General features: G+C 38.8%; 1 protein-coding gene across 3 annotated transcripts in view; it reads left to right on the top strand.

Annotated features, from left to right (window-relative positions):
- Positions 1-5,791: 5,791 nt before the first annotated feature.
- The window catches only part of LOC126381688 (serine/threonine-protein phosphatase 2A regulatory subunit B'' subunit delta-like), a 237,631-nt gene continuing 221,951 nt past the window's right edge, over positions 5,792-21,471 (top strand). For all 3 annotated transcript variants that reach the window (XR_007568925.1, XM_050031150.1, XM_050031157.1), the window contains exon 1: positions 5,792-6,942. Coding sequence is in view for 2 of the 3 variants with exons in the window: in XM_050031150.1 (XP_049887107.1) it covers positions 6,070-6,942 (873 nt within the window). In the remaining variant the exon portion in view is untranslated. The remainder of the gene's footprint in view (positions 6,943-21,471) is intronic.

The raw sequence follows: 21,471 nt of genomic DNA, 5'->3' as shown, positions 1-21,471 counted from the left end.
CATTGAACATAACTATAATTTAGTAGGGTAGGTACGTAGGCGCATATTTTATTTTTATAATTTTCGACTCGATTAAAAATAAAGTACTTAACTTATTAAAAATAACTAGGTACTTAGGTTATTTCTAAATATAGAAAAATGTACTGTGTATTATAATTATAATACATACCTACACTTAACAACAACCTGCATAATGGATTGCACACGCTTTATCCTTTTGTGTTGCCTTGGCGTCGTAGTAAAATAGTAATAATTGTCCATGGTGGTCGTGACGATGACATTAGGGTAGCGCCCCACCTCCCCAGTGACTCTACATTGTTGCCCACTAGGGGTCAACGCTCGCCACACCCAGAGTTGGCACGTCAACACGAATTACTTTAAAAAACACCGTATAAAAAAGTAAACATTCACATATAAACTTTTACTTTTTAACTTTATTCATCAGATTTTTTCCTCATCTATTGCGATCAAATACCAACTTGACAACCTGGTCAAATGAGATACTTTTTACGAAACGTCAAAATGAAAGTTTTCTTTGCAGTTTGTATGGAAATACTGTCCTGTGATGTCATCAATAAAAGCGGTCAAACGTCGTACTCATTGTTACTTAATTCATAAATAAAATTCGAATATAAGTCGAAAAATAAAATGAGATTGATTTTTCATCATCTTAGACTGGCTTATATGTCTAGATTCATCATCATCATCATCATCAGCCCATTAACGTCCCCACTGCTGGGGCACGGGCCTTCCCTATGGATGGATAGGGAGATCGGGCCTTAAACCATCACGCGGGCCCAGTGCGGATTGACGGTTATTAACGACTGCTAATGCAGCCGGGACCAACGGCTTAACGTGCCTTCCGAAGCACGGAGGAGCTCGAGATGAAAACTTTTTTATTTTTGTGGTCACCCATCCTATGACCGGCATATGCGAAACTTGCTTAACTTCAACAATCGCAGACCAATCGCGTTAACCGCTGCGCCACCGAGCTCCTCAATATGTCTAGATTAGAATTTTATAATTTATCTTTGTCCCGGTCAAATACTTTATTACATTAGAATGGGATATTTCAAAAAGGCGCTTAAACCTGGTTTTCGCTATAAAGCAACGATATTTGTGTCTTACCATGTGACAGAAAACAGCTTGTATTTTTGGTATTTGTGTCTCAGCTGATTATCTTCCCGAGCATGTCGTAAAATCCGACAGAGGAATCTCCTTTTATGTAAATGTGGGCAATGATCACTGTTCATCATACCAATCTTAGTAAATCCCCGAGAAATATTCTCAGTTTTTCTATTCGTACCTGCATATGAATAAAACTCAAAAACGTTTAAACAATACAATAGCATCACGCCTGTGTCCCAGAAGGGGTACTCCACGGGATAGAAGAAAGAGGTTGGAAGGGTCAAGTGAGCGCGAAATGCACGCCATACAAGTATGAGCAAACAGTTCATACTTCAATTGTGCACTCCACTAGTCCGCAAACTACGACACAGGGAACTTCGTGATAGTATATCAAAACAGAGTTCTCCAAACAGGGCTATCACGGGTTCAACTATAATAATAAAAAAGAAAAATAGAAAAAATATAAATCATATTAGAAAAATATGTTTACTAGGTAGGTACCTAAATAGAGAGATTCAACCAAGTCATACATTTTTAGACTTAGACACAATTATACAGAATCAATTCGTATAATGAAAGACAAGCTGGCAGATAATAACATATGTAGGCTATTTCATAACAGTCAGACATCAAAAGTTTGAATGGTAGCATTTATACTCAGCTAAAACGTAGATAAACATCAACAATAATGTTGCGAATAAGTGAAAGGAATGGCTATTAGCATTTTATCGGCAGATCTACTATTATATTACTTTCGGGCTTCTTTATCGAGTTAAATTAGCCGAATATATCTCTGTCTAATATTACATAAGGCTAGACAAAAAGTAAATTATTATTACATTGAACATGTTGTAGATGTCGCCTGAGGGATCAGTTCGTGTATGACATGATGACAAAGCAAAACAACTCCACATCGTATGTATGAGAGATAGATACGAGTAGGTACCATGATATAAGAAAACCAGGTATGATCAATAGTGACAGATAACATTTCAAGGTTAGCCCAGCTGACGTCATCATACCCTGCGTTGCCATTTCGTAAAAAAAATACGAACAACCATTGTTTTTAATTTATTTTACAAGGCAATTTTGATCTTTTAGTAAAATGATTTTTGTATACCTATGTGACAAGTAATAATAATAATATATTAGTCAGTAATTCACTTAATTTCCAATAATAAAATGAACGTCCTTGCAACGTCGGAGATACCAATTTAATGGTAACAGTTACGTCATCAAACGGGTAGCAATGGCATACCTGGTTTTCTTATACCATGGATAGGCACGCACTATGTTATATTAAATATCCGTCTCTGTCTCTTTCTGTCTAGCTGTCCCTCGCTCTCCAGGTGGCTTTTTGTGTCAAATCAAATTTGCACAAAGAACCATGGAGCGTTCCATTTTAGGCATCTCTCTCGTCGTTCGCGTAAGTACACAATGTTGATATTCATCGAAAGATGAAAAGTGTTTGAAATGGATAGGTAGGGGAATGACAAGTCTTAAATTATAGAAATGAGCTGGACGCTTGGCTAGACGCGGGGATGGTCGGTGGATAAAGTCCGTCATAGTGGCCGCGAGAAGGGAAAAGGTCAGCGGGTAGACCAGCGGCCCGGTGGTCGAATAACATCCATCATAAAGAGAGGGAAAGTTGGGGATGAGGTTAGCAGACGATCGGAAAGGATAGCGCATAATGCAGGAGGCCGTTACCCAGCAGTGGGATGATGCGGACGGGTTGATAATGATGATGACATATGGTTAATATGTATTCATCATTATCATTGACAGAAGATGGTCAGGGTCCTCTGTGAGCCAGTGAGCGTTGGTCTCACGTTCCGGGGGCGCCGGGTTCGAATCCCGGTGGGGATATATCACAAAAATCACTTTGTGATCCCTAATTTGGTTATAGGACATTACAGGCTGATCAACCGATTGTCCGAAAGAAATATGATCCGTGCTTCGGAAGGCGTTAACCTGTTGGTCCCGGTTACTGCTTATTTATGTAAGTATGTAGTCATTACATGAGCCATGTGAGGGGCGGCCTTTGGCGCCTCAATAGTAACCCTGACACCAGGGTTGATGGGGTTGGTAATCCATTTCATAACCCACATGATAAGAGAAGACATGGTATCACGTCAAGGTACTGTGGTTTAGCTTTAATATCAATGCACTGTACGGTATCGGATACCTAAGTTATCGCAGGTCATCTAATTTCGAACCAAAATAATGAAATACTTGCTAGAAACTGTTCTAGTCATTCCTATGCATGGAGCATTCTAGGAAGCTTCAATATTCATTTTTATAACGTGTAAAATACTTCCTAACCGCGTGTTTCTGTTTACACGTTCATTGGTATTCACTACCGAATGATTTCACTTTTCACTCCGCCCATTTTGGTCGGTTGTTGAGATTTCGAAGAGGACGCCGTATTTGACCTGACCATACTTGGTTGTCTGCACTAACAATGTCTCTGTTGCCTTGATACATCGCGATATAGAAGGTGTTGGAAGTGAAAACGAGAAATATATCGATCTGAATTTACTAAATTAAAAAGTAGATTTATCATAATCAATCCTAAGCACACCCCGGACACTCCATATAAACAACCTCGTTTTGCACAGACACCACACATTAACATTATCGTACGCGCATCTGTGTGTGTGACGTCTGGCGCCATACGATTTAAGTCTAAACTATGTTCGAGGGGGGTTGAGGTAAACCTAGCTCAGACGCTGGTGGGGAGCGGAGAGTTGCCGTTCTATACGTATTGATTCCTTATTCTATGCCTTAAGTCTTATAATGAAAATCACATTCCGACGTCTAAGACCTCGATTTCTATCAATTAATTGCAATCCGGGTAAAAAGTGAGACTATATTTTTTTATCTAGATCGAAACTATTAAGCTTGTCTAATGCGAAGTTTTGTTACCAAAAATCACATCCGAATTTTTCAAAAAGGCGCTTCGTGGTTTACGCAATAAGTAAATAAAAAAATGTACATTATCATAAGTTTATTTTAAAAGATTACGTAGATTACGATAATACATAGATCGAAAAATTTCGCGTGGACAGGAGGAAGCAAGACCCGGTCGTGTTAATGGTTACCACCCTCGTCCCGGTTTGACAAGAGTTGCATGTTCGATTCCCGTCCGAGTCAGAATTTTTTCGATGTAATTTTCTCTTTATAAGATTATATATTAACTTCCAGTCGCCGCTGTCCTTAATCCATTATTTTTAATATTAAATGGTCCACATATCACCACAATCTCACTGTTCCTAAGTGAAGTGTGGCCTAAACTGTCTTATATTTACCCAGTAAATACCTTTATAATAATACTTAACAAAATAACAACAACAAGATAATATGGATCCCAAAGTCAACATACCTACCTACTTAATTATAGGTAGTATATCTCTGTGAGGAATTACTGGAGCATGTCAAATGCGCGGGATTATGCGGAAGCGTCACGTTTGATGACTATTACGCGCTCGTGCTGGTATAATAAATATTAAGTCCTCAGTAACCGAGCAATGAATGTTGGTCATAAAAGGGAAATTAAGATTTTATCGTAATTAGAAAGAAGATAATATATTTTTTCAAACAATCAATAATGCGACTAAATAAAATAATATTATGTTTATAAATAAAGTAAATTATGAAAGGAAGTGTACCAAAAACGATAACGGACCAAAATAAATATGACAAATTCTATTCTCGTTTTTACCTAATAAAGATTTCAACGAGTGCATTAAAACAATAATTTTCTAAGAAAGACATCAACGACCTTTAAGGACTTTAATTTCGACAACCAAAGTAAAATAATTAATGTCATTTTTTTCTGATTTCGCCTGTTTTCCGCATCATGATAATTAAGTAAGTATGTTAAAAATATTTCAACCTTTGCAACGTGTACGGAAGCTTCTGTTTCCTTGTACTCTTATTACTTTTTTTGGTTATTTTTCTATCCAGCCAGTGCGGTGTCGGCCACGCGTTCGGAGAAAGAGTTTAAAAAAATATAATGTAGGGGAGCGTCGGTCGTTCCTGACTGCTGGTGTAAATAAATACAGGCGTGTGCTATTTGTGGCGCCGACGCGCGTGCGCGACGCCTGTCACAGACTATATCGCGAAGATAAGACAATGCTCACAGCGATACAAAAAAAGGTTATCGCCAGACGTGCCTTCTGCGAATGTAGCACACTTTTTTGGTACTACGATTAATTATGACTTATGGTTATCTTTCTATTGATAAGTCTAATAAGTCGCAAGGTAGAGCTTTAGTTTTTCCTCCTTCATTGCATGTCCCGAACTGTCTTTTCTGCAAAGGATGCGCCAATCTATATAACCCAACTGTTCATCCGTCTTCGCGCTCCAAAGCGCCAGATGCCCAAATATGCATCGCCTAACTAATTCAAGGGCAGCATTCAGTGGAATCAAATTTATGCAACGTCTGATAGAGCTTTCACTTATCGAGCGTGTTGAAGGTTTCCATGTTTTATTAAATCTGGGATCTATGTTTACGGGTTAATTCTGACGGTTTTTAATCATGGTTTTTGAGATGCTGTGTAACGCCAGCATCTGTCTAGGTGGTGCAGTGTTATCAGGTGGAATGCGATGAATGGGAGGACATGTGCGGGCCGGGTGGCGGGGCGCGAGGCGCGGGGGCGCGGCGCCGGCCCGCAGTCCGCGCGAGGAGTCGCGCCCGGCCCCTTGTCTGCCGTGCCGCGCGCCGTAAGCTCCCAGCCTTTGTTTGTTGTCGAACGCGAGTCGCGCGCTCTACAGCTGTTCAGTGTTACATCTCCGTGATACGTTATAGTGATATTTGTGTGTCGTTTGTTCTGTCAGTGCCGGAGTACCAGTGGTTTGTGTGATCAGCTGAGATTTGATGGCGTTTCTCGTGTGCCCGTGAAGTAGTCGGTGCGCGCGTCTCCGCAAGGGAGCTCGGCCATGGCGGCCACGGCCCGCCGCGAGATCGACACCGGCGAGGAGGACATCGCCGCCATCGCCAAACAGATTTCAGATCATGCCGAAGCGATCTACCAGACCTGGAAGGCTCGCGGTCTGGCGCCCTCTGAGATACTGTCCTGCAGACCGACTCCAGGCCTCAAGCTGGCCGATAGTTTGCGTACTTCTAAGCCCCGACCGGAACCGAAACCGGAAATAAAGCAACGGCCGGAACTGCGACGAGAGCAGCGCGGGGAGGCTGCGCAAGAGCAGCGACCGGATAGCCGCAGGGAGCAGCCCCGCACAGAGCAGCGCCACGAGCCTAACTCAGAGACTGTAGAAGTTATGTTACCTCCAGACCTTGTCCCAGAAAGGAATGGCACGGGCGGCCCCGGTGCCACGCGCCGAGCTGACCCTGCTGCCATGAGGCTGGAGGTTGCACGAGAAGAGGAACGTCTCCTACGGGCGCTGCGCACCGGCGGGGTCGTCGCAGAGCGTGCGCCGGAAAGACCCGATGTGGTACCTCCGGTCTCCTTAGTAGATTACGCTAAGAGTCGCTATCAGGATCGTTTAGATACAGGAGCGAGGAAACCTGCTACAGGCGCTAGCGAAAGACGAGCGTCGATCGGTTCACATGTTAATGAAGCAAGGTCCAAATTCGAGGCGCGGGCTCGTCGCGCATCAAGTGCCGGTGCAGGCGAGCCCACGGCCCCCGGAGCCACGCCTGTGAGGCCCTTCCTCACGCGTGGCTCTGTCGCCGAGCGCGTGCTCATGTTTGAGCGATGCCCCAGCGAGGCCACACTCGAGCTTGCCAAGAGGAAAACCCCAGCGGCCACCACCTGGCGAGGACCGCACGACGTCATCAACAGAGCACAGGTGAGATACTTGCAATATTTTTTCTCATCGTTCATTTCAGTCTGCACAATTTCTACCATTATGTTATGAATACATGTGACATAAAGCAGGATGAAAGATTTGTAAACAATAACTATTCTGTGTTAGATGTGGCATCAGAGTTAGCAATATGCGCGCAGCGGTCAGTGAACAATGCGCACTACATGTGATTCAAATAGCCACAACACTCGCGGTGACATCAGCCGCTCACGCCGCGGCGCGCCTGCGCCGGCGCCGCACACTCGGACGCGATTAGAGACACTTTCATACTTAAACATGTGTCGCTGTCTCTCAGTTTAGAAGCAACTTTGAGTATAATTTTCACAAAACTTTGTTTTCTTTTCAAGCGTCACGTCGATCAGCTTGAATGTTGAACCTATTTCAACTAATTGGCTTTGCGCTTCAAGCCATTATTTTTTACATAATTAATTTTAATGGCTGGTCTATTGAAACTAAAATTAATCTTGGACGGTTGGGGAGCATATGAGTCCAATGAACCAACTAGAGCGGGGCTGTTCAATCATGGCCGGCGTAGTGGTTCTAACTATACGTCGAACATTGTGCTCGACTCGTTGCATTTTTGTCAAATTGCCAATTTGTTGCGCGCCTCCATATGCACGATGAGCGAGTGCGTGAAGTACGTCGCTACTTTATTGCCCACACTAGATGAGTTCCTACAAGACTAGACTTAGAAGATCCGCCGATTACATTACATTACGCTTTGAAAATGTTATAGTACTTATCCATAATTTGGGAAATTTCTAGTTACCTACCAGTAATTTGACTTGCGAGGGAGAGATTATAAAGCTTATGTTACTTCTGGATCATCATCTCCCTAGCATCATCTCGTTTTTCACAGGGTCCGCTTACCTAACCTGACGACTTGACAGGTCTGATTTTTTACAAAAGCGATCATTGGTTCAGGGCAGTGCTGGATTCGAACGTGCGTACCCGTACAAAACAAATCGCCGTGTTATACTGTGACTCCAGGGGGGTTAAAATGGCCACATTGAAACAATTTATCTAAGAAAGCAATAAATATTGCTATTTGACATTTGTTTGCATTACTTACGTTTATATGCGCAAATGTCAAATTGCAATATTGCTTTTTAGATGAATTGCTTCAATGTGGCCATTTTAGCCCCCCTGTTGATTACCCTAGTGTGACACTGAACTATTTATAAACTTGCTTTTAGGAACATTGTAATCCACATTGTAGCTGATCCTTGACCAATTAGTTCTCAACCGCATGCGGTTGTGGTTTTTCCGAGCAATTTGCTCCTATAAATTGCTTACAGTTTTAATTGTTTAATTCTGCGATTTCTATAGGTAACGCATCAAATTTTATGGAAATTTTGTTTTTCCATCGAAAATATATTTTTTAAATTTTCGACTTTGCGAATCAATTTTGCGTAACCTGTAAACTTCGTAAGTAGGTATTTGTTAGAATTACGCAGACAAATTCATCATTTTACCGTGTTTTGTTTTTAACCGTATTGCTTGTTTTATTCACTGAATTATTACGGTCATGAATCACCGCGCTTTTATTATAGGAGATAAGTACGTTGAAAGTGTTGAATTTGCAATTTATATGAACAATACTGTACGGTCACGAGCATTAATATGTATACACTTTGGTACCATGTCACATTAACTTTTTTGACAAATTGAACTGTAAGTCTCACCAAATGTCAAATATGTTAGTGCGACAGAGTCCTAAAGTGGGTACATTATATTATTATTGCTCATGACTGTACTATTATATTATGTTTAATTGGATTGTGTTAGACTATTTGTTTTTTATATCGTCTAAGATGTTTATCTATATTTGCAAGTATTATTCGACCCTAGTGATAATATAGCGATAAGCGTTCAAAGAAAGCGTCAACTACGCCGGTGGTGTCGGTATCGGGGATTAGTAAGAATTTTGATTACTTCTTCAGTTTCATATTCACAGTAGCCATCCGCCTGGGACTTTTAAGGGCTCAGTCTCCGGTTGCAGAATTCAGAATTTGAATACTTTCACCCCTCTCGGGGAGCACCCCCGCTGACGTCACTACGCCTAAAGTTGCTCTACTTTACAAGGCAGGCTCCAAACATTCGGTAATGAAAGAAGCAAAAGTAAACTTAATGCTCGCGAAATAGGGTCTGGAATTAAATATAAGTAACTTAGTTCTTGCCCTTATAGAATACATTTTGAACAGTATAATTGGTATGTATTTAGCTAATTTACGTGTATTTATTGATGCTTTACAATATTAACCCTCACACGTCTGTATCCAGGCAGATTTTGATGAGGTCTGGCTTGCGTGCCGGCCACCAAACGTCATTGGAAAACAGATCGCGTGCTGCTAAACGATTTTATAGCCGCCAACACCATCACCGTCGTATCGCTACATCGCGGCAGATTTGACAGAGATCTTTATTACCTTTTCACTCAATAAATAGTTTTATTATTTTTTATGTAAGTATATAAGTAACTTTGTACTAGACTAGAGCAATGCTCCGGGCAATAGCGAAATCCTATAAAGGTGCGTATTTTACCACATATACACACCCAATAAAGTAAACCTAAAACTAATGCCGAGTGAAGGGCATCTTCGTTACCATTCCAGTAATCACATTTTTTTAAGTCTAGAAAGAATATGAGCAAGCTACAAATAAAAGATTATGATAAATATTAAGGGCACATTCAACTAAATCAATTCAACCAAAGTTCACTAATCCGAAATGTAAAGTGACATACATTTTCATATAACAGTAATTCTCACGCACTCGGAATCACAAGCAGTGATGTACAGGATACGTCCCAAGTATTCGTGTCACGCACCCACCAGGTGCTGGAGTGTGTACGAAATTGTCTCTATGCGTAAATTACTTTAGAAAATTGAGGACACTGGTACAGTTCTCATTTGTAGTCACAAGTCCGAGTGGTTCAAAATCTCAAATGCATCATTATTTTCTAACGGAAGGAGATTGTTCACCTCGGCGAACGTATCTATAAAAAAATGTGATCCAAATTTAAACTTGGAACGGCGGGAATGAGTTGGCGCGCGCCCAGCTCCGAGAATTGCCGATTGCACCCGACCACGCTCGGGAGTCGGGACGTCATGATCGCGCCGAGATCACACTACATCACGAGGTCGCTCAAAACACTTCCAGCAGCTTCAAGCCAGTGAAACCAACAACAGGACGGAAACGTCAACCAACAGCTTATTCTGAGTGAGGTAAAGCGCAATAGGAAGCGAGTGGAGCAGCCTCACCTACCTACATACGAAACGAAGGAAACAGCCGCAAATTGGGCGGAAGTGATTGTCTACGTGTAGATTGACATTGCTGTCGTGCGAGAAATTATTCACTAAAGATAATTGAGACGTTATGCAACGGTTAATAAGTGTTATGGAATGAGAACAACTCCAATTGGCGTTACATGGAACACTTACTTATGTCATACTCATGCGATTTCGAGATACCTAATGGAATTACACTGACATTTCGTCAAAGATATAGCTCGATGAGAATGTCAGTCGGGCGAGTCGCGACAGCGCAATGCAAATTGGCCAATTCTTACAAATGTCTGTCCTTTAATTTTATAATACTACTCAGTTTTAACTCTTAACTTCAAAGGTTGGCCTCAAGACCGTAAACAAATATATATTTTTATCTCGTCAGCATCTAACCGGAAACTTGACGGAGACATAAATACGGCGTCTTAGGCAAGGGGCTCGGTCGACTCGACATAAATTTGAAGTTGTACTCCAGTTAGGGTGCCGAGGAATGATGTCGAAACTTGTTCAAGCGATAGCTTCGCAGTAAAAGTTGATTTGAAGTAGTTAGGTAGGACTCAAGGTCGCAGGTCGCGTGGCCGCACGCGATCAACCCTGTGGAAACAATAATGAGAGCATTGGCAAGTGTTGCTCAACAAATGGTGATTTTTCCACGAAGCTCCGACTTACGTGGGCAAGGGCTCGCGTGTGGGTCACCGAACGCGCGGCCAACCCGCGGGGTGATCGACCTTGAACAATACCTATACGTTCCTTCTCAAAAAAGTCGTAATTAGCTGATGTATGTGAGTTCTCCAGGATTACCAGATATCTGATAAACAAGCTATTACCAGTTTCCTGGAAAATTAACACAAAATTCAAGTCTTCTGAGTATAAAAATGTATCTTTTGTGTAGCTGTTTGTAACTGCGGGTCGGCTTCTTGCGGCCTTATCTGCGATCTTCTAAAATGAACTAGAAAGGCGTTGAATCTTAGGAAATCATAGCGAACTTTAAACAAATTTCCACCAAACATAATGTTTAATTTACATAAGATTGCGTGACGATGATAATTCAGTCGTCATGGAGTGATAACTAACGTTAGAGAGTAGAGAAAGCGTCGTTTGTGTAGGAAACCTGCTTAGAGATTATACGGATACGGTTACGTGTGGTGTGATATGATGTTACGGGGTTATGATTCTTATCGTCATATAGCTATGCTAACAAGTTTGACCGGCTGCTAGCTTGAAACGTGGAAGATAGAGTACATTTCAAGAGTTTAAATACTAGATAGAGCCATTTGTCTTCTTTTATCGTGTGGGTAGTGAGGTGAATTACCAACTTCAACAACCCTGGTGTCAGGGTTAGTATTGAGCCGCCAAAGATATGACTCATGTAACGACTACTTACTTACATCAGTAAGTACTAACCGAGAACAACGGCTTAACGTGCCTTCCAAAGCACGGATCATCTTACTTTTTGCACAATCAGGTGATCAGCCTGTAATGTCCTAATCAAACTAGGGATCACAAAGTGATTTTTTTATGTCATTTGCCATAGTGCCATAGTTTCAATCATCCTCATCTCCAAGTCCGCTAACCTAACCTAACCCTAAAGATTTGTCAGGCCGATCTTTACAGACGCGAGAGCTTGTCTGACCTTCCAATCCGCAGGGAAAACCAGCCCAATTACAACAGGTTAGGTCACATACCTACGAAAACACATTTCTCGGGTATGTTTTGTGGAGTACGGTACTTATCCAGCAACATTATACCAACGCAACATCTAGTACAAACGACACTTGACATTTGTACAAGTTGTCGCCCGTCGAGAATAACGGTAAGATGAGCCTTTAAAGGGATTCATGAATAAGTACATAGGAAACTCGACAGATTGAGAGAAACACGGATAGTCCAGGCTTATCACATATCTAATAGTGCGTATTCGGTCTTGATGAATCCGATTGTGTTTCAAACGGGGGTTAAAATGGCCACATCGAAGCAATTCATCTAACAAAGCAATATTGCAATTTGACATTTGCGCATATAAAAGTAAGTGCGCAATGCAAACAAATGTCAAATAGCAATATTGCTTTCTTAGATGAATTGCTTCGATGTGGCCATTTTAACCCCTCGGGAATCACAATTTCGATTGTTATTTCTAAGAGGATTTAATGGTACTTACTGAAATTAATAATACCCAAATAATTACAATTTGTGTGGGCAGATGAAAAATTTTGCAATAAAAAAAAACAATTGTGGAATGTGAAGACGAACTTTATTATAATAAAAAAGAGATCAATGTTACAGTGTGTCGCCTAACACGTAAGTGCGAGAGAGACATAGTCCGCGCGCTCTCTCCGTTACACTTTTTGCACTAAAGTAGCACCCAGAGGGGGTGAGACGGGGGCTTGACACGAATGGGTGCGGGGCGGACAGCTATCGTACTATACATAGTATTATTCTTTATTCTATGGGACAAGGTATGATCTAGTAGTCTTTCACACGAAAGAAACATACATAAAAAACAGAATTGCAGAATTTACGATACGCACTGACATGTACGTGATTTATTTGCGTTTATAACAACGTTAATATTGCTTTTAGCTTTATAAACAGTGGTGTAAGATGCAATGTGTAATATACAGGCACTGCGGTTGGTAGGAACGGTGAGCTTTGTGTTGAGGATTAAGGTTATAGGTTACCGGACTTAAATCGTATGTGAACTGTTTGTGTACCGACTTAATCTTTTAATTGGATTTTGGTTTCTAATAGAAAGAAGAAAAGAAGTATTTTTAAAGCCCCGTAAAAAGTATGCTATCGTGCGGTTGTGTGTGAGATGAGACGACCTCACCAACCCTGGTGTCAGGGTTAAGTATTATTAAGCTCCAAAACGCCCTTGACGTGGATCATGTAACTACTTACAGTATATTTATCTATACATATATAAACTCACGCGCATTTCCCACCGGGTAAGCAGACTATGGAATTCCAATTGCTTCTATCCTGACATACTTCTCTTCCTTCCTCCACATTCATCAAACGTTTCATACACGCACGCCGGTTCAGTAGATCATACTGAACCTTTTCTAAGGACATCTCCAATTTGGTCAATGTACGCTCTTCTAGTTCTCGTCTTCCTCTGCCAGTCCTACCACCAACATTCATATAATATATGTATTTATTGGTATATTTATTTTTATTTATATAATTAAATTCACAAGTAAATAAAAACCGTAAAAAACAAAGTTTTAATACTATTAAATGGTCCTATAAGAGTCGCAGCTTAACTTGTATCAACTTACAAGCTTCTTTATCTTCTTAATGATGCTGTCACACTGACTCTGCAGTGAAAAGCGCCTCAAGCTTCAAAACTTTTACTTTAAGACTAGTATTGTAAGTAGCAAAGTTCAAACATGATAATTCCCTTCGCCGTTCTGTACTCGCGATTTAACTTTCCAGACATATGCTATAAATCCAATGAAATGTTCCATATTGACGTATTTTTCATATGTCGATAGGTGTTTTAAGTAATAACAACTTTGTATTTTTGTAATGTAAAACAGAAGTAGGGCAAAGGTTAATTCCTGTTGAAAATTTAATTACTAGGTACGTAAAATTGTATCAAAGTACCTACGACTTATTAGGGGGGTTTTCCATGTTTTTCATTATTAGGAAGTTCGTATTTATAACAGTGGTGATATTATGAACCATTAGTTGTGATAATTAAAAAATAAATGTTTTTGTAGGTGTTTTTGTCTTAAGTGCAATCAGTTAATTTATTACTTTGCAAGATACTGATTGTACTTTTGCACCTTATCGTACATATTTCAACATGCTATCTGTATGTTTTTTAATGTAAAAAGTGGAACTAACCGCAAGAAATCCTCCGTTCTGAGTAAGGCTTAAGTAATTCTATAATCTATAATAGTCTTTTTAGTAGTTATTCGTTTTTGTTTTTGTTTTTTTTTTTTTTTTTTGTGTATTGATTTCCGTGTGGTTTCTGTCCTGTGTTAAATGTAATGTACCTGTCTGTCTGTGTCTGTGGTGTCCCGGAGTAACAAATGGTTCTTTCTTTCTTTCTTAATTCTTAAAGTGATCACTTCTAGTTACAAGAGCAACATAAATATCACTGTGGTGGCACTCGTGTAGATATTTGCCGAGTTCGCGTGTTTCGCGGACAACCGTGCCAGGGCCGCGCAGGCCTGCAGCGGGCGCGCCCAGGCCAGCTGCATTCACCGCCACCATCTGCATTTGCGCATATACATACATCACTAGTGACTTCGTATGCAAGGAGTCCATTACCACACCTGAAATACTCCATACTTTTCTTTTTACACAGACACTACACATTGATATTATCGTTACACGAGTATCTGTGTTTGTGACGTCTGACGCTACACGATTAAAGACTAAAGTAAGACCGAGGGGGTGAGGTTAAACTAGCGCAGCCGCTGGCGGGGAGCGGAGAGCTGCCGTTCTATAAATAGTCGTTGTTCTATGCTCTTCCTTCAAAAAGCATAGGATTTTCATACAAACTTTACGCCTCCCGTTTTACCCCCTTAGGGGTGTATCAAAATGAATCATACATCCATCCAGTCAGGATCTGCCCAATACAATGAAGCATATTAATGAAACCGAGCTTTATATTAAAAGTACCTAGATGTTTTTACTGTGGGTTATAATTTATCAACTTTACCTACCGGTGCTATCACAAACCGTAATTGAAAAACTTTGACTGTTTGTATAACTAATTGTTTGAGAACACTTGCGCTTTATGAAAAGTTTATGAACAATTATGTTTTAAGCTTTTTAATGATTTTTTATGGTTTCACCGTCACTACATGGTATTCACTCAAATAGTCATATCATTAAATCAAATAAATTAATCAAGACACGGAATAAATATTATAATTACGTACGATAAGCTGCAAAAGTCCAATCAGTTTCTTGCAAAGTAATAAATAACTGGTTGCACTTAAGACCTTCTGGTTACATGTCGTTGACCAAAAACACCTACAAAAACGTAAATTTTATAATTATGATAACTAATGGTTCATAGTTTCACCACAGTTTACAAATAATTCGCTGGGCTTGAATTCAGTGACTGAACTTTTGCTCTTTGATTGTACTTTACGCGAAAATATTTGTTTGGGGTAACTTCAAAAATCTAAATAAGTACTTAAAATATTTTTTTTGTAAATACTTAAGCTTTTACAGCATCAAACTGAGCACAGCTGCTTAGCAGCTAGTAGAAACACGCAAACTTTCAGAGTAATAAACGATACAGTCGCTTAGAAAGTAAAAGTGATTCTATAATCAGCAGTTATAAAATTCACATTCAATTGCCATAAAATAAATTGTTGGCTGCCGTCAATGGCCGGTGTAATTGGTGACTATTTATTCTCGTTAAATTACACATAGGTATTGGTTTATATCTGAATTGAGCTCAGAACATATTAAATTATACATATATGTTGACATTTAATAATAACAGCCTCCGTGGTCTAGTGTTTAGAGCGTTAGGCTCACGATCTGGAGGTCCGGGTTCGATTCCCGATGGGGACATTGTCGAAATCACTTTGTGAGACTGTCCTTTGTTTGGTAAGGACTTTTCAGGCTTGAATCACCTGATTGTCTGAAAAAGTAAAATGATTAAGCCGTTGGTCCTGGCTATTAGCCGTAAAAACACCTCTACCAACCCGCAGTGGAGCAGCGTGGTGGAGTATGCTCCTTACCCCGTCCGGTTGATTGAGGGGAGGCCTGTGCCTAGCAGTGGGACGTATATAGGCTGTTTATGTTATGTTATGTTGACATTTCATGCATGGTCAGTCGTTTGTTTATTGTAGATAATATGTAACTACTGCAGTACCTAGTTCGTACTTACAGCTGGACAAAATAATCTGTACCTAAAATGCCTCTGGCGCTTTGTGGGCGGATCAATGGATGCTCTTATTACTACCGTGTCAAATTAAACAATATAAGATAATTATTTGAAAATGTTCGCCATCTAAAAATTATAAACAAAAGCTCATCTGCAGAGATACCAGACACAATAAATTTTACATTGTGTCTGGTCGAGATCTGCATCTGAATGCCGGAACCATTCGAAAAGTTAATACTTAGATAAATTGATTGGGGTCTTCGAGGAATTTTGTTGGTAAATAATTGATACAACGTTCTTCAGGCATTAGCTAAGTGTATACGTGTACCTAATTACCGTCGGGACCTACCAGGGTACGTACTTTGGTTCCGTAATTTTGCTTCTTTATCCTTTGAAACATTTGAATCACAAAAAAAAATACAATTAAAACTTTCACTGCACAATACAACGGATTATTTTTGAAAGACCGAGAAGGACAGGTAGAGTTACTAATAAGACATTCAACTGACAGTATCTCAATCAATCAATCAATAATACTTTATTGCACAAGAACATATATAAAGGACATAAACATACGAATAAAACATAAGCACAATAGGCGGCCTTGCAATTTCTGCCAGGCAACCTTAGGGTGAAAGAAGATTATTCATTGGAGCACGGGCTGGTGCAATAAACATATAATGATACCAACATAACAAAAAAAAAAGAAAAAAAAATATCTATTTATAAAAGTATCTATTTATTGTATTCTATCTATTCACTGTAGTAACTGGGCACCGACCGTAGCAATAACACCTCTAACAAGCCGAGCTTTTTTGTTCCATGCTTGTAAAGCTCGAGCCGAAGCTTTCACTTTCACACGGGCAGCGAAGTTGCATAAGCTTTTAGCACGTCGCTTCAACACTTGACGGGAGCTTTGCCGTTGACATGTACAAATCGCTTTCAAAAATAACTTTAATTTACACATTCATACCTAGGTGTACATTTAGTTTTATGTAGTGAATTAGTTGCTCCTAATAATTAGGTAATTTAAGTAACTCAAGTTAGGAGCTGAACAGTGTTCACAGGTTAGTAGCGAAATAATAAATTATGACAGAAAAAGAGATCCTAAGCGCTTATAATGGTTTATTATTAACAAGAGAGTATTTGACTAGGTCAAAGATAAATTATAAAGTCCTAACCTAGAAATAGAAGCCAGTCTTAAATGATCAAAAATCAATCTCATTTCACTTTTCGACTTACTTTCGAATTTTATTTATGAATTAAGTAACAAGAGTACGACGTATGATCGCCTTTATTGATGACGTAACAGGACAGTATTTCCATACAAACTCCGAAGAAAACTTTCGTTTTGACGTTTCGTAAAAGTTGTAATATAATTATTTGTACAACACGTTGGGGTTGATAAACATCAACTTAAACATGTTTAAGTATGTTATTAAATGTAAATAACATTTTTATTTCATTATTATTAGAGATAGGTACGTATCTGTAAGAAAATCTATATCCATTTTTTCTAAAATTGTGTAATAATATTAAAATACAGTAATCTGTAATTATTCAAACCATAAAATATAATATGAGTTTCTCCCATCATGCTGTGTTTTGTTAAAGTTTTACCATTTTGCTTATTACAAAAATATTTTTATTGTTAAGTTGATGTCGCGTGGTAGTAATTGGTCGATCGATGACTTCATTATATCTGGTTATGTGGTATTTTGTTATTATTTTGTGCAATTTACATAATTATAGGTGGAACTCGGTGGAAGTGAGCATTAAGGGCCCGCCCACGGGTTGATCCGGTCGCCAGCTTGCTTAACTGTGTGGGTTGAACTTCAATGAATGAATGAGGATCATTATTCGTAGAAGTTTTATATTGTTTCATTCAAAAGTGTATTCTTTATCCGTTCTCCTTTTCATACTTTGCTAGTGTGTGCATTTGAAGTTGTACAAAATTATATTTTTTAAATAATGAAACGGAACGCAATATTCGAATTTTTGAAAGTAACGTACGTAAAATCTGTAAAAAGTAGAGCGTTTTGCATTTCCGATGAAGGAGCATAAACTATATTTTTTAATTTATTTAAAATGTATGTTATGAATGATGCATCTGTCCATGGCAGTCCAAAGAGCAAACCGGCGAGTGTGATGGGCACTTTTGTTCAGGGGGCATTGAGTCTGTTAGACAAATAGTTGTAATTAGTGCTTCCAAGATGATTATTACTTAATGAGTTGTACTATTTTGCGAAAAGAATTTTGCAAAAAAAATGTTAAGAACTTTTTTGTTAAGATATGCACTAAAACTGACCTGCATAAATATATATTTTTTAAATATTGTTCAGGAAAGTACTTTTACAATTACTATAAGTATTACTTAACACAAGATTTTTACCGTCGAATATACTACGTGGGCTCTTATCACGCCAATTACGGTGGTCCATTTGCTTACATATAAGGATTTTATTATTGAAATGTGACGGTGAGCCTTGTGCTAGTTTTCGAAATAAGCAATAACAGAGCGACTCATGCATTACGACCCAATTGATAAGTTCCAAAGAACTCTGCAACAGAAATAATACTGTGAAGTCATAAAATGAGTCAAATTTGTATTAGTGTTCCGTCTCAGCACTGTTTTCCCGCTCTTTATGATTTAGGTCTGTTCCATTCATTGATAGTTGTGAGTGTTCTAATGTTTCCGTTACCTGTTTTCTTGTAATGAAAAATGACGGCAAATTGGTTAATGATAGTCTTAATTTCATTTCATTTCAGGCATGGTATAAAAAAACCAGGTATGCTCAAAAGTGACAGCTAACATTTCGCGGTTAGCCCAGCTGACCTCATCCCACCCTGCATTGCTATTTCCTAAAAAATAAATGACCCACGACCAATGTTTTTATATTTGTTTTGCAAGGAAATTTTGAACTTTTAGTAAAAAAAGAGCTACTTACAGTTTTTGTTTATTTTTATATATGTGACAAGAAATGGTAATTAAATACATTACTCAGTAATTCACTTAGTTTTTCAATAATAAAATTTACGTCCTTGGAATGTTGGAGATATCAATTTATTGGTAATACAGTGGTAAAACTTACGTCATCAAAGGGCTAGCAATGGCGGCTTGTCACATACCTGGTCTTCTAACACCATGGTCTCAGGTAGTTGTCTTATTCTTGAGATATAACTTGCCAAATTACTTAATAATATTTCGAAACTTGTGTTGAAATATTAGTCCTATCGTCTCTACACATTTGAATCATTTTCTAAAAAACTAATTTCTAGAGACACAATAATATTGTGTCTATTATGTATAAGTTATCAAGTAGCAAGTTGTAAATTCAATTTCTGTAAAAACGTGGTGAAAGCAATATGTATGCTAAAGATCTCAAGGTTGGCTTATAAAACATTTACGCTTTTAAAAACGAATTTCAAATATCGAAGCTTTTTTAATCCATGTAAAATGGACGTTTGTTTACTATTGAAACCTCTTTGGTTGCCAAATATATTTATTTATATTTTAATAATAAATCATTTGATTTATTTTTTAATTTCATTTTGATTACGACTCGAATTAAACTTAACATTTCGTAGAAGAAAAAGTTCGTGGTTAAAAATGTTACTTTGAAAACATACTATAAACAATTAGATAAGTACGTTTTACTCAAAAAATTCCATTTTGTTATGGGCGACAGGTTGATCCTTTGTCACTAAGGTTCATCATATTAATATCCGTCATAGGACTTCGTATCAACAGTGGCTGCAGTAGGTAAACGAAATCTATACCTTAGGTATTTACACTTGTGTAGGTATATATTTGGACACTGGCTGTGAGAAAAAATTAAGCAAAATAGCACTTATCAGTGTGTTATTTGGCATTATTACGTAAAGTATGTTTTCAACGTTCAATGTCAAGTTAAATCACAGTAGTCAGTGGCTGTATTCGTGGTTGATTCTCTGTCGTTAGGCTGTCCGCTAATGACGGCCAACTCGCTTATTGCCACAGTGTAGCTAATTCAGGTAATTCACTACGGTACTATAATTTGAATGACGACTAATTTGAGTAGTTGTTTGCACGGTTGATGGAAATCTGGGATGTAAGATTCGATAAAAAAAGATAATTAGTTTTTAACAGATTTACTGTCAAGTAGAGGCAGTTTATAATGTTTCTAGCGTTGCAGTCCTTACCGAAGTACTTATTCGATATTTCCTTGGATACCAAAGTCCAACGAAAGTCATGTGTATACAATATTATTGATTGATGAGTAGGTATTCGTACATTTATAGCTAAAAAATATAATAAAATAAATATTTGTTATCACATATATTATAATAATTTGTTTCTAGGCTTTCTGCCCGCTTAATGGCACTAGGCTTGCCCCCCGTTACATGGGACTTAAATATAGTTGGCTAGGAGTGAGTGTATGTATATTACTATAATCCTCTGCCTGCCCCTCCCGGGTTAATGGCGTGATCATATGATATGTTAAAATATACAAAAACGTCGGTTTACATCGTTTCCGAATGTGTGGGTATAAGTATAGTACGCTTCATTTCATCACTGAATGAAATACAGTTTTTTCGGATATACCGGGTGTTAGTGACATCGTAACGAATACTGAAAGGGATGATTCAGACCATGATTCTGAGTTAATATCTAGTGGAATTTTCCGTCGCAAAATTCATTAAATTTTGAGTTTTGTTTTTAATTATTTTCAATTCCATATTGTGCTTTTAGCTGCATAGAACCCAAATTTCAATAAAAAAAACAATAATGACAAATTATCGAAAATTTTCGATGTAATGGAGACAACAGCTGCTCGAACGGGTCAACGGCCACACGCACCGCGCCGCGCGCCCCGCTCCGCACGCCCCGCTCCGCGCGCCCCGCGCCGCACGCCGGCGGCGCGGCGGCGGCGGCGCGGCCTACAAAGTAGGCACTACGAACCGATCCTATTTCTTTCTCTGTCTATCGTAAATTATAAATTTATTTTATTCTTATTCTTAAATGGACGGATAATCAACAGGCATAAAATTTATGGAATACACGTCAATTTTAAGCAGAAATCTAAAACAACCGACAGAATTAAGTTACCAGCGAGATACCTTTTTGATTCGACCGGGTTATTCATTCATTTACTCATAGGAATCAGGGCCATTATCTACCTAAAACAGTTGAAACAGTAAATAATTGTATTCTTTGTTGTCATTAGAATAACTAACAACCAACTAACACAACCACCACAGATTAGGTAATTAGTTACCTACTATGTCAACCATCCACCAACTTAGTATGTAAGTACCTACGCAAAACCTCGCTACACAAAAATCGAAAATAAATAAATCTTTTAGATCAATACCCATTATTGTTAC

The sequence above is a fragment of the Pectinophora gossypiella genome, chromosome 3, assembly GCF_024362695.1.
Source record: "Pectinophora gossypiella chromosome 3, ilPecGoss1.1, whole genome shotgun sequence".
Taxonomy (NCBI): Eukaryota; Metazoa; Arthropoda; class Insecta; order Lepidoptera; family Gelechiidae; genus Pectinophora; species Pectinophora gossypiella.
This window is presented reverse-complemented; position numbering and strand designations above follow the sequence as displayed.